This window comes from Tripterygium wilfordii, chromosome 23 (genome assembly GCF_013401445.1).
Source record: "Tripterygium wilfordii isolate XIE 37 chromosome 23, ASM1340144v1, whole genome shotgun sequence".
NCBI classification, from domain to species: Eukaryota; Viridiplantae; Streptophyta; class Magnoliopsida; order Celastrales; family Celastraceae; genus Tripterygium; species Tripterygium wilfordii.
The window spans coordinates 4,938,222-4,950,809 of NC_052254.1; the positions used below are offsets into that span (position 1 = coordinate 4,938,222).

Below are 12,588 nucleotides of genomic sequence, written 5' to 3' on the forward strand. Positions count from 1 at the left end.
TCTTAAGTAATTTATTTAGAATACCGATTGTTATGTCTTAAGATGATTGATCCACCTTATATGTTGGATTATATTCCAACAACTACCGATGTGGTAGTTTTAACAATTTCAAATACCAAATGATGAAATGACAAGTAGGGAAGTAAAGCAATCATACAGGAGAGAAATTTGTCTTTAAGAGCTGGTTTGGGTTGTGGAATTGGAGATGAGAATGGAAAGAGAATTTCAGGAAGGACAAATGTCATGTATACCCCTTATAGTTAAGGTTATTTAGATGAGTTATTGGGGGCTGTTGTAGTTTTTTGTACAGCAGCCCCCAATAACTCATCTAAATAATCTTAACTGTAAGGGGTATTCATGACATTTGTCCTTCCCGAAATTTGTAGTTTTTTTTACAACAGCCCCCGCTATAATTCCATTATAGCCTCGAGTAAATTTTTTTAAAATTTCAAAAAAACTATATTTGTAATTTGATCGTTTATACGAATCCAATGATATATCATTTGTCTATAACAAAAATCAAATTCAACATAAAAAAGATATAACAATTCTGAACCGTTGGATATAAACTTAAAACTTTCTATGTCTTTTTCCCGATGAATTTGATTTTTGTTTCAAACAAAAAATATATGGTTAGATTCGTTAAACAAAATACTACACATATATAATTTTTTTATTATTTTAAAAATAATATAAATGTTTAAAATTGCTATAGCAGGGGCTGCTGTAATTTGATGTAAAGCAGCCCCCAACAACTCCATTTAGACATGCACACTCTTCTTTTGAATTCGAAAGATTTACCTCCCATGTATCGTGGGTCTCTCCATCAATTGATTGTTATTTGACGAGCGATGGATGATAAAAAGGTTTTAACTTAATAATTTGAAAAACAAAACTCGAAATGAAACAATATTGACTCAAAATAGAGTCTCTTTGACTTCAATCTCCACCAGCTCTCACAGATGAGTTCCCTCTCCACGTCTTTCTCCCTATAAAAGCCCATTGGTACCCACCGTCGTGTTTCTTCCTGTTCCTAAACACCCTTTCTTTATGTTGAAAGAACAATTGGGAAATGTCCAGCACATTTGCAAGTTTGAATTTAAAAAAAGAAAAAGAAAAAAGAGAGTCATGTAACTCGCATGATAATAAATTATAGCTTCCATGAGACAGATATGTAATCATTCAGAAGGAAATATAAGGGGTAAATATTTCAAATTCAAAAGGAAGGGGTGCATATCGAAATGACATAATTCCTAGGGGGTGTTCATGGCATTTGACCTTTCAAGAACTCTATTTCTTGACATCCTCATTCCTTGCCAATACTTGGATCACAGTCTTATACTAATTTCTTCACATCATTGATTTCATTGGCCTTGTTTGGTTAGTGTAAGACTTACAATTATTTCACATAGCATGACATATTTAAATTAAAAAATAGCACTTTAATTTGAATATCTAAATTTAAAACTGTAAAAATTATAAAAATAATATAAAATCTGATTTTTAAAACATTGATCATATATACTCAATGAAAAATAAAGTAGTATAAAAATGACAGATTTAAATTATATAATTGTAAGATATTGTCGAAATCATGTGGTTTTCAAAATGACATTATAAGTATTTAATTAAAAATAAGTGAGAATTCCAAGAACTCATCCTTTTTTGGGAGGAAAGAAGAATTCTCCCTTTGAAATGAATCCAGCTTTCCTTGTAATTCTATATTCCAACGATTTCACCCAACCAGATATAAGAATTCTTAGCAGAAGTAAAACTCTTATACACAAAAGGAAAATCACTATGCACTTCTTTTACCAAACCGTAGGGGAACAAATTTGAACACGCGCGCAATATTTGACGTACTTTTGTCCTCAAATCGTGGCCGGCCACTACTTTTGTTGTCCCCGCAACTCAGGAAAGTAAGTACTATTTCCACATCACACAAAATTAAGAAGGTAAATCAAGTAATCAACCACACTTCAACGTATTTTAAACGTGGCCACGTAAGAAATACAATTTAGTCATTTTAATTTGTTATTCCCAACAAGGAAGAGACTTTTAAGTCCTCTATATATGACCAGCCCCCTATATATACCTGGACAAATACAAGCATGTTGAGCAACTTAGCATTCCTTCTCTTGTTAGCACCAGACATGCATCTTTTAGGACAAAACAATATGACTACTGACATCACAACTGCAACTCCTCTTAGCATCCCTACCTCCACCTTCACCACCACCACCACCACAAACACCAACATCAAAGCCCTAATCATCGTATTCCTTGTCACCATTATTGGTGTTTTGAAACTCAAACAAAGGGCGTCATTCAGAAAGGTTCGCAAGGGCCCTTCACTCCCTCCAGGACCAACTCCATGGCCTATTCTAGGGAACATCCCCGAAATGCTCTGTTTCAAGCCCACATTCCGATGGATACACCAAATGATGAAGGACATGAACACCGACATCGCTTGCATTCGTCTTGGAAACACCAATATCATACCTGTAACTTGTCCAGAAATCGCCCGAGAAATGCTTAAGAAACAGGACGCAAACTTCGCCGATCGGCCGCTTTCGGTCTCGGCACATGCAGTAAGTGGTGGATACATGACGGCAGTCACTGTGCCTTTAACTGAACAATGGAAGAAAATGAGGAAAATCTTGGTGTCCGAGATTGTTTCTCATGCAAGGCACAAGTGGCTTCATGACAAAAGAGCTGAAGAGAGTGACAATCTTGTGTTCTATGTCCATAACCAATACAAGAACAACAAAGTTGTTAACATAAGAACTGCAACACAGCATTACTGTGGTAATGTGGTAAGGAAGATTTTGTTTAGTAGGAGATATTTTGGGGAGCCAATGAAGGATGGAGGACCTGGCCCTGACGAGATTAAGCATGTTGAGGCAGTTTTCACAGCACTTAAATATGTCTACTCATTTTGTGTGTCTGATTACTTGCCTTTTCTGCGAGGGTTGAATCTTGATGGACAAGAACAAATAGCGAAGGATGCTAATAAGACAGTTAGGGATTATCAAAATCCTATAGTCGATGAGAGATATGAAGAATGGAGGACTGGTCAACGGAAGGAGATGGAGGACCTTCTTGATGTTTTCATCACTCTCAAAAATAGTGATGGCAAACCCTTGCTCACTCCAGATGAGGTCAAGAATCAAGCCGCTGTAAGTTTAGAAATGAAAGGTTTTGTACATATGTATGATTATTTCAATTTCACTCATTGTTTTATATAGAGACACTACAATGCTACGTGTATTATTATCATCATCATTATTATTATTATGACACAAATAATTTGTTTTCTTTGTTTATTGATGCAGGAGATTATGCTAGCAGCGGTTGATAATCCATCAAACGTTGTTGAATGGGTGATGGCAGAGCTGATGAACCAACCTGAACTGCTTAAAAGAGCAATCGAAGAAATAGATAGGGTGGTCGGAAAAGACAGGCTCGTGCAAGAATCCGACATAGCAAACCTCAACTACGTCAAGGCATGTGCAAGGGAGTCGTTTAGGCTCCACCCAATTGCACCATTCAACCTGCCACACGTGGCAATCCAAGACACGGTTGTCGCTGGTTACTTCATCCCAAAAGGAAGCCACACAATATTGAGTCGATATGGGCTAGGCCGGAACCCAAAAATCTGGGAGGATCCACTGAAATACGACCCTGAACGACACTTGAAGGGACAAGATGTAATGCTGACGGAGCATGATTTGAGGTTTGTCTCGTTTAGTACTGGAAGGCGCGGTTGCATTGCAGCTCTTCTTGGAACTTGTATGACTACTATGCTCTTAGCGAGACTTCTTCAGTGCTTTGATTGGACACTACCAGATGGTGCTAGTGGGTTTGATCTTAGCGAGGCTGAGAACGAGCTTCTCTTGGCCAATCCACTCATTGCTTCTGCTAAGCCTCGTTTGGCTCCGCATCTATACCCTACATCCAACTAATAATCATTTCCAAAGTTGATATATGTATATGTGTGGTTGCGAGCTAGCAACGCCTTTTTCAAAGAAATAAATAAATAATACATGAAAAGAAACAATAGTGTCTCTTATGGTTTAATTAATTGTCCATCTTGTTTTAATTTCTTTTTTTCTTTATAACGTTACTAGTTGGGAGTCCGCTCAATGAGGCAGAAATGCCAACAAAAATATAAATTTTAAAAGTTTTAACAAAACACTATGTATGAAATTAATTCTTTATATATATATATATATATATATACACTATTGTCGTGCAATTGTTAATACTATTATTCACTATTAAATAAACCTAATGAGAAAGACAAATTGAAAGAATGACATTCAATTAGACAAGTACAAAAATCTAATCCATAAGTAGTTAAACATCGTAACATATATGAATAAATCAAATCATGAACATAAAAATCCCCCATATCAATTTCTAGGTACTCATTCCGTCATTCATGATATAAAGGAAAAAGAATGTATTGAAAGATTTACTTACATATTGTGTCGTTTGGTTCACCCACCAAAACAAAAATGAAAGCTAGATTCGCGAAATCCAATTTTTTCAAAAATAAGAGTTTTTCTTTTGTCAGGAATTCCTATATTTGGTTGATAGATTTCTTGAAATCTATGATTCTAAGGGAAGTGACATTCCTTCCAAAGATGGTTTTCTTTCTTTCCTCTCAAAAAGGGAAGAATCCTTGAAATCCTCACTTGTCTTTAATTAAATGCTTATGATGTCATTTTGAAAAACACATAAACTCGACCATAGCCCACAATTATGTATTTTATATATGTCAATTTTTATGTTATTTTATTTTTCATTGATTAAATATTATTACATAAAAATAAAAATTATTTTATATTTCTTTGTCTATTATTTATGTTTAATTTAGATATTCAAATTAAAGTATCGTTTTTTAATTTAAATCCATCGTACAATTGTATTTTTTTACTCTAAATAAATATGGCTAAGGAAATCAATGATGTCAGGAAAGTAATATAACAATATGATTCAAACATTGGCAAAGAATGATAATGTCAGAAAAATGTCTTTCTTGAAATCATCTTTCCATTCTCATCTCCAAATCCGCTGACCAAACAAGTCAGATATCAAAAATAAAAAAATGTCATGCCTATAAATATAAGTCATTAAAAAAACATCTAGGAAGTATAACTATTTATTTAAAAAGAAAAAAAAATATATATATATATATTCTTCGGCAAAAATAAAACTCAATCCCCTGAAAGTGTGATGGGATAATTTGTTCTAGTTTATCCTTGAACAAGATACATCGAAATCGATTTTGGGTTTGTCCAGACTAGCTTATTACTAAAAGTTCTCTGCAACAAAGAAGCACGTGTCACCACCAGCTGCAATCAAAGGCCATTCTTTAAGTTTCAGCCACGATTATCACACCTACAACTGCACCGTACGTCCTCCAGCACAGGCCATCACCCACGTGGAGCCCTGCTTCACCACGAAACACCAGAAATTAAGGAGACCAAGTTTTGATCTTTATCATCACCGGTCATTGACCCACGCAAAAATCCATCCTCATATATTTGTTGAAAATCCCGAGCACTACTCACATAATAGATATTGTCTGTTTTGGATTATCTGATTCCTATGAGTACCTCGGATCCGCATAACTTTATTTCTCTTTAATTAACAAGTGAGTCAATACCCAACTCACTTAACTAAAGAAAAAAACCTCTTATATATGATAGAGACTTGAATAAGCTTATATATCATCAGGGGTGGAGCCGCTAGGGGACCAGGAGGGCCCAGGTCCCCTTGGATTTGGAAAACAAAAAAAATTTGGGTCCAATCTTTCGCTTTCAAATCTAGTTGAACCACGCAAATGAGATCACTAAATTCTTCCTCGTTCAAAGTACATAGAAGCCTCAACCAAGCATTCAAGAAAAACCTTGACACGGAATGCTACAAACGTGAAACAGAAACAGATCCCAACCAAGCATTTCTATGGACAATATTTATAGTGTCCATAGAAATGCTACAAACGTGAAAAATTATGAAAGTATTTCTCTTATTAAACTTGACAGGGAATGCTACAAACGTTGTGGGTTCAATGGATCCTCACGCATTTGTTCTCCCTAGATTAGGCTAGGAGGCCCGGCTTTATCGGCGTCCAAAATTTACTTAGAAAATAGGTTTTTTTTTTTTTTTTTTTTGAAAAGGTAGAAAATCAATTGTTATGTGTTAAGGTGATAGACCCACCGTATATGTTGGATTATATTCCAATAACTACCGATGTGGTAGTTTTAACAATTTCAAATACCAAATGATGAAATGAAAAATAGGAAAGTAAAATTATCATACAGGAGAGAAGTTTATCTTTAAGAGGTCGTTTGTGGATTTTGGAGATGAGAATGGAAAGAGAATTCTAGGCAGGACAAATGTCATGTGCAGTCCCTATAGTTGAGGCCATTTAGGCCCCGTTTGGATCAGTTTATTTGGTAGCATTTATACTACGGGTCCGTTTGGTGGACAATTTTGATAATAACATATATTGCAGATGATAAATGGTTGTAATAAATGGTAGCAGAAATGATTCCTGAAATGCTGGTAGGTGTTTGATGCATCTTTTGCTTATAGCATATATGGTGTTATAATTGTTGTGCAAATTACGTTCCAGAGTATTATGCATTTAAGTGGTAACATATTTAAATTAATAGCAAATTTAATTGTAAATACATTATAAAACTAATGATAGCATTATTAAGTACATAAAAAATAATTATATATTTTTTAATGAACAAATAATTTCACACGTATTTATTAAAACATAAATTAAGACATATTTTTTTAATGGTTGTCATTCACGCGTGAATTGGGCTGCATTGTGGAATGGACTCTGGTATACTAGTAATTTAGGGCAACTTTGAGGGTAAAGTAGTAACTTGGTTAGGAAATTGTCAAAAAATGGTTGAATTGAGGACAATTGCAAATTGGGTAATATATTGTCAAGAAAATGCTTTGGAAGGCGAGTCAATATATTGTTGTTGGGTTCATGAGTACCATATATGATACTACAACCATAAATTACTGCCATATAATGTATGTCAAACGGGCACTACGAAGTAGTATAAATGCTATTTACAATCCAAATAGGGCTCCGTTTGGTGTATAATTTTATCATTAGCATATATGGTAGCATATATTGTAGATAATAAATGATTGTAATATATGGTAGTATAAATGGTTATTGAAATGTTGTTAGGTGTTTGGTTACACTTTTGTTGAAACAATATAAAGTCTTAATATTGTCTTGTAAATTACATGGAGGGGCATAACTATTTCAAGCTATATAATAGTAATAAAAAATCATAAAATAAGTTATAAACACTGCATAATTAATTAAAAATAATAAAAACTTTTTTTCATAAAAAAAAATTTTAAAAAAAATTGAAAAAATACCATAACTCATTCAACATTGCAGTCTCATATATATTGATAAATACATGTCCAAATTCACACCCTTTACGATCATATTAATACAATTAATATATTAATTATTCATATTGCGCTAGATAGTTGATCGGCAAGCATATCACGAAACTGAGCCATGTTAGCATCATCAATGACCAAATATTCATCAACTCCATTATCCGTAACTTCATGGACAGGATCCGACACCGAATGATCGCCCCCAGTAGACGTAGAACCAATGTCATTGAAATCAACGTCATTGACAGCATGGATGCGTATAAAATTGTGAAGTGCCATGCATGCTATCACAATCATCGCCTGTACCTTAATGTCATACGAAGTCATTGCATTCAGGATCCGCCATTTCTTCTTTGTCACTCCGAATGTTCGTTCGATGACATTCCTTAGCCGAGCATGTGCCTTATTGAATACTTCACGTGGTCCTGAAGCGGGTGCTCCATTCTGAAATACAGGAACATGATACCTCTCGCCCTTGTATGGTGCAAGGAAGCCTGTCTTGTTTGCATATCCGGCATCAACCAAGTAATATTTTCCTAAAAAAAAATTATAAATATCCTTGTGATAAAATAAAGTTTACAACTTATCACACGTAATTCTCACCTCGTGGCGGTTTTGGGAACTTCATACGCTCAACACGCAGAGAATGTTCCAGTACCCTACTATCATGAGCCGATCCCTCCCATCCTGCCGATATATAAGTGTACATCATGTCGAAATCACACACAGCTAAAACATTCTGGGTGGCAACTCCTTTTCTCCCAATATATCTTTGTCTATTTTCTGGTCCGACCATTGCCGAAATATGAGTCCCATCCAGTGCCCCAATGCAATCCTTGAAACATATACGATATGAAATTTTGGAATGCTCCCTTATATACCTTGGCGTTTCATGCAATGACTTGCCCCTAGGTTGAATGATATCCTTAGATAGTTTCAATACTGCTAGCAATACCTTGTGGAAAAGGCGACTGATTGTCTCCCCCGAGTGTTGAAACCTCTCTTGTATATCCCTATTTGCTTGAGCATGACCCAAGATTGATACGAACATCGCTACCATCTCCAGAATGCCAACATTATCAGACCCAATCAATCCGTAATCATCCAGTAAAACTCCACATAAAGCATGGAATACCTCAACCGGCATTCGAAATGCTTCATGACAACGAACTGGATGACCTTGAAGTACATCTGCCACCCAATCACGGCCTGTTAAGGTACAGGTTCTACATTGCATATTTCTTCGTGACCGGGAAATCGACCCTCTATCCTCAAACTGGCGCTTGAGGAAATGAAGTAACAAAATCTGTGATAGGTCAACACCGTCATCATCATCACTAGAACTTGAACTTGAATTCATCGCTGCGACCTGGAAAAATAGAAATTAATGTAAGATGTCATATGAAGTCATTTCATTACCAAGTAAGTTGTAAATAAAATCATCTAGTACTTAAAAGATGAATAAAATCATCACAGTTCACATAACATAAAATAACTGCATTTGTCCAATACATAAATTGAAAATCGAAATTTGTCTTCAATGACATTAACAAGTTCATCTAACCAACTAAATTACATGTATAAATAATTGATCTCAACCCAGAATACATCATCCAATTGGAGCTTTTCCATCATGCTGCTTGAATAGTAGCTCAATATAACCAAGTCGTGCGCTCTCTGGTAATGCAAGGAAAAGTTGTCTCTGACTGTTGGTATTAAACAGCTGGACAGCAAAGTAAAATAGTGCTGGATTTTCAGCAGCTATGTTCATATCAACCAGGGCCTTAATAGAGGCATCATATGAAGGATCCACGGGCATCAATGGCTGGACAGGTTGCACAACTGGGATAGGATGCACATTTTCAACTTTCTTTGCAACTTCTTTCTTCACATCATAATATTCTTGTTTTGTAGATAAATAAGAAAAATGCTTCTCAGAAACCATTTGCAATTGCTGGCACAACTTGTCAAACTTAGGATCTATGGTATCTTGTGTCATTCTCTTCCTCTTCCTGCTTCCCCCAGTATTAGTAGATCCAGGGGTGGGTGTGCTAGCCTTCACTGGTGATGAACCAGTGGAGAACTCATCAACAAACCTATCATAGCTTGAGTCTACTGGACTTGGAGTGTAACAATCAGCTCCAAATGACTGTATGAAGTCATTGTCTAATACGATATGTGGAGATACACAGTTCTCGCCATTGGCAGAGCTACCCCCCCAAAGCTTGTCTTGCTCCCCACGGAGTTGAAAGCCTCCATTCTTAAACTTCTTAAAGTTGATATTCTCCTGCAAATTGGACATATAAATTAGGATTGCATTACATATTTTTAGATTGACATTATGAAATAAATAATCATACATAAATGACAGCCACCTGAATTCTAGCTGCCCACCAATCTTCAGTGGCCTCAACCTTTCCAGTCTCAAAATTGAACCCCAAACCTGTCTCAACAGTCATCAGTCTATTGAACAACTGCCAATTCTGTTTCATGTTGTCGTGCTTCGTTTTCAATTTTTGCATGGTACAATTTTTACCACTTACAACCTTAAATTCATCAGCAATCTTATCCCACTTCATTTGACCAGCATTTTTCTTTCTCCACTCATACAGCATATCTAGGAATATTTTGGTGGTTTGAATATCCCATTTAAATTGTGTATCTCCCTCTATCAAACTTTCTTTCCCTTTCTTACTCATTTCCTAAACTAGTAACAATGAGAGAATATTGCTGTCAAATGTAAGTTAAAATGAACATATCACAACCAAGATGAGCTATGCAATTAGATGGTGAGCAAAAAAACCAGTCATAGAATAAAACATTTGGAAATTCAATCATTGAAACACGTTGGACATGTAAAGGGTGATCAATACATTGAATGAGATATGATTCTCGTCCTGTTTAACAAAGAAGACTGATCAATACATTAAACTAGACTAATGTTGAATCTGTGATATGTATAAAAAAGTTGCACTGATGAATCTTGGTTCCTTTTACACTCTACAGACTCAAAGTCAAAGTTCAATATTTGGTAATATATATTGTTATACAGATAACACTTCAGCATTGCACACTCATTTTCATAAAGCATGATTACTACAGAAAATTGTACATTACATTCAAAACCAGATTTAGTGTTTCAGCTGGGGGAAGCAATAGCAAGTAAAAACCAGATTGATACCCAGCTAAATGAACTTCCAAGACAATCATAAATACCAAAACCTCCTAATATTGGAATGAAAACAAATCCAGCATAAACAAAGCATATAAATCCCATCGTAATAATCGAAGACACTGCCCCAATCTCCAGCATCCAGATTTTACACAAACAAAATATTGACTACAAAAATTAACCCAAAAATTCTATCTACAAATGATTCTTGGAACAAACCCATAAAAGAGATCAAAACCCAGAAGCTCTAAACGAAGAAAACAAAGAGAGACCGAACTAATCTAGGATTGAGGAGAAGATGAGGGGATTACCGATGTGTGAAGCTTCGTCGCAAAACTCGATTGAAGACACTGCGCCGTTGCTGGTCTGCCGCAGCTTGATATCAGAGATGAAAATTGAAGAAATGAAGGGTTTACAAGAGCAGAGAAAAGTCTCGTGTGAATTGAGTATTGTGGCATATTGTGTAATTTTATGACTTCATTAGGGTAGTTACATTAGCAAGGGAAGAAATTGTCTTGAAATGGTAGAAAATATCACAATTCCAAAAAGAATCATTTATTGTGTTTAAATTGCTTTGAAATTTGTACCACAAAATTGCTGTTTGTTTGTGTAATGCAATATATGGTTCAAATGCAATATATTGTGCACCAGAATTGTGCACCAAACGCAGCCTAGGTTTTTGGAGCACGTAAATCGAGATCATTTTGCCAAGCATAAAAAGTTACTTTTCACATGCTACTTCAAAGGGTCATTTTAATAGCATTTAAATGTAAAAAATTCGATATTGTCCTCATTAATTTTTTTATTCCATTTTTACCCTCACATGCTGCGTTATCTCAATTTTTAAATGAATAGTTTTATTAAAATAATTCTCAATTTATAAATTAATTAATAAAAAATTTAACTGTTAGTAAAATTTTAACAATTAAAATTAATTTATTATAAATTAATTTATGTATTAATTTTCATTTCATTATATTAAATTTAAATAACTTTAAATTAACCGTTATTTAATATTAAATTTATAAATTAATTTTTATGTTTCAAAACAATTATTTTTCTCTATTACAAATAAAATGCATAATACTCCTGCACGTAATTAATCACAATATGCTACACAGAAAAAATGTTACCAACAAAATTTGAACCAAACACTACAAAGTATTCAAGCAGCATATTTGCTACTAAAATTGTCCAACATTTTTGCTACCATAATTTCTGTTGGCATATCTGTTATTTTGCAAATGTTTTACCAAATTGAACTTTAGACATGCATCCTTCCTTTTGAAATTGAAATATTTCCTCGAACCAAAGGATACATAAAAGGAAAATCACTATGCACTTCTTTTACCAAACCACAGGGAAACAATTTTGAACTCGAGCGCCAATACTTGACGTACTTTTTGTTGGCATGAGTTGTAAATAAGATTTCAATTAATTGTAGGAAATATACCTTGATTGATTCTTGATTGATAGAATCACGGTATACACAGAATTAGGAGTCTAGGTATACACAGAATCACGGTGCACTTTCCTTATTCTAGTATAAGTTTGTACCTATTAATATACAGCTCCAGTTGGAGAGAAAAAAATACAATGAAAATATTCTCCAATACTACGTGTTAACATGGTATCAGAGGCGAGGTTCTAACCCTCAAAATTTCTATTGACGGCGTTCCCTTTGTCTTTGTCATACTTTTGCCCAAGTTGCTACCTGTGCCTTCTCCTTTACCCGTGTCTTTGCCATATCAATTCACCTTTACCTTGCCTTGTCTTTTTGATATACTTTTTGCTCAACAGTGTCTCTTTGCCATACCAACCAACTGAGCTTTGACCTCTTGCTATTTTTTTTGTCAATTATAATGGCCACCCCATCTGCAAATACTATCGATTTGGTTGTAGCCCTTAAACCCTTCAATATCACCCAACAAGACATGACACTACAGATCACTCCAGAG

At 34.9% G+C, this 12,588-nt stretch overlaps 2 protein-coding genes across 2 annotated transcripts; one reads left to right on the forward strand and one right to left on the reverse strand.

The window, feature by feature from the left end:
• The first annotated feature begins 2,161 nt into the window (after positions 1 to 2,161).
• On the forward strand, positions 2,162 to 4,010 carry LOC119993844 (valine N-monooxygenase 1-like). The gene is made up of 2 exons (XM_038841129.1): positions 2,162 to 3,179; positions 3,336 to 4,010. The coding sequence occupies exons 1-2, from the start codon at positions 2,178 to 2,180 to the stop codon at positions 3,963 to 3,965; spliced, it is 1,632 nt and encodes a 543-aa protein (XP_038697057.1). The 5' UTR covers positions 2,162 to 2,177; the 3' UTR covers positions 3,966 to 4,010.
• A 3,517-nt stretch (positions 4,011 to 7,527) lies between these two features.
• LOC119992712 (protein ALP1-like) lies at positions 7,528 to 8,818 on the reverse strand. Its single transcript, XM_038839504.1, has 2 exons — positions 8,062 to 8,818; positions 7,528 to 7,994 (listed from the first exon to the last, which is right to left on the reverse strand). The coding sequence occupies exons 1-2, from the start codon at positions 8,816 to 8,818 to the stop codon at positions 7,528 to 7,530; spliced, it is 1,224 nt and encodes a 407-aa protein (XP_038695432.1).
• Positions 8,819 to 12,588: the final 3,770 nt, after the last annotated feature.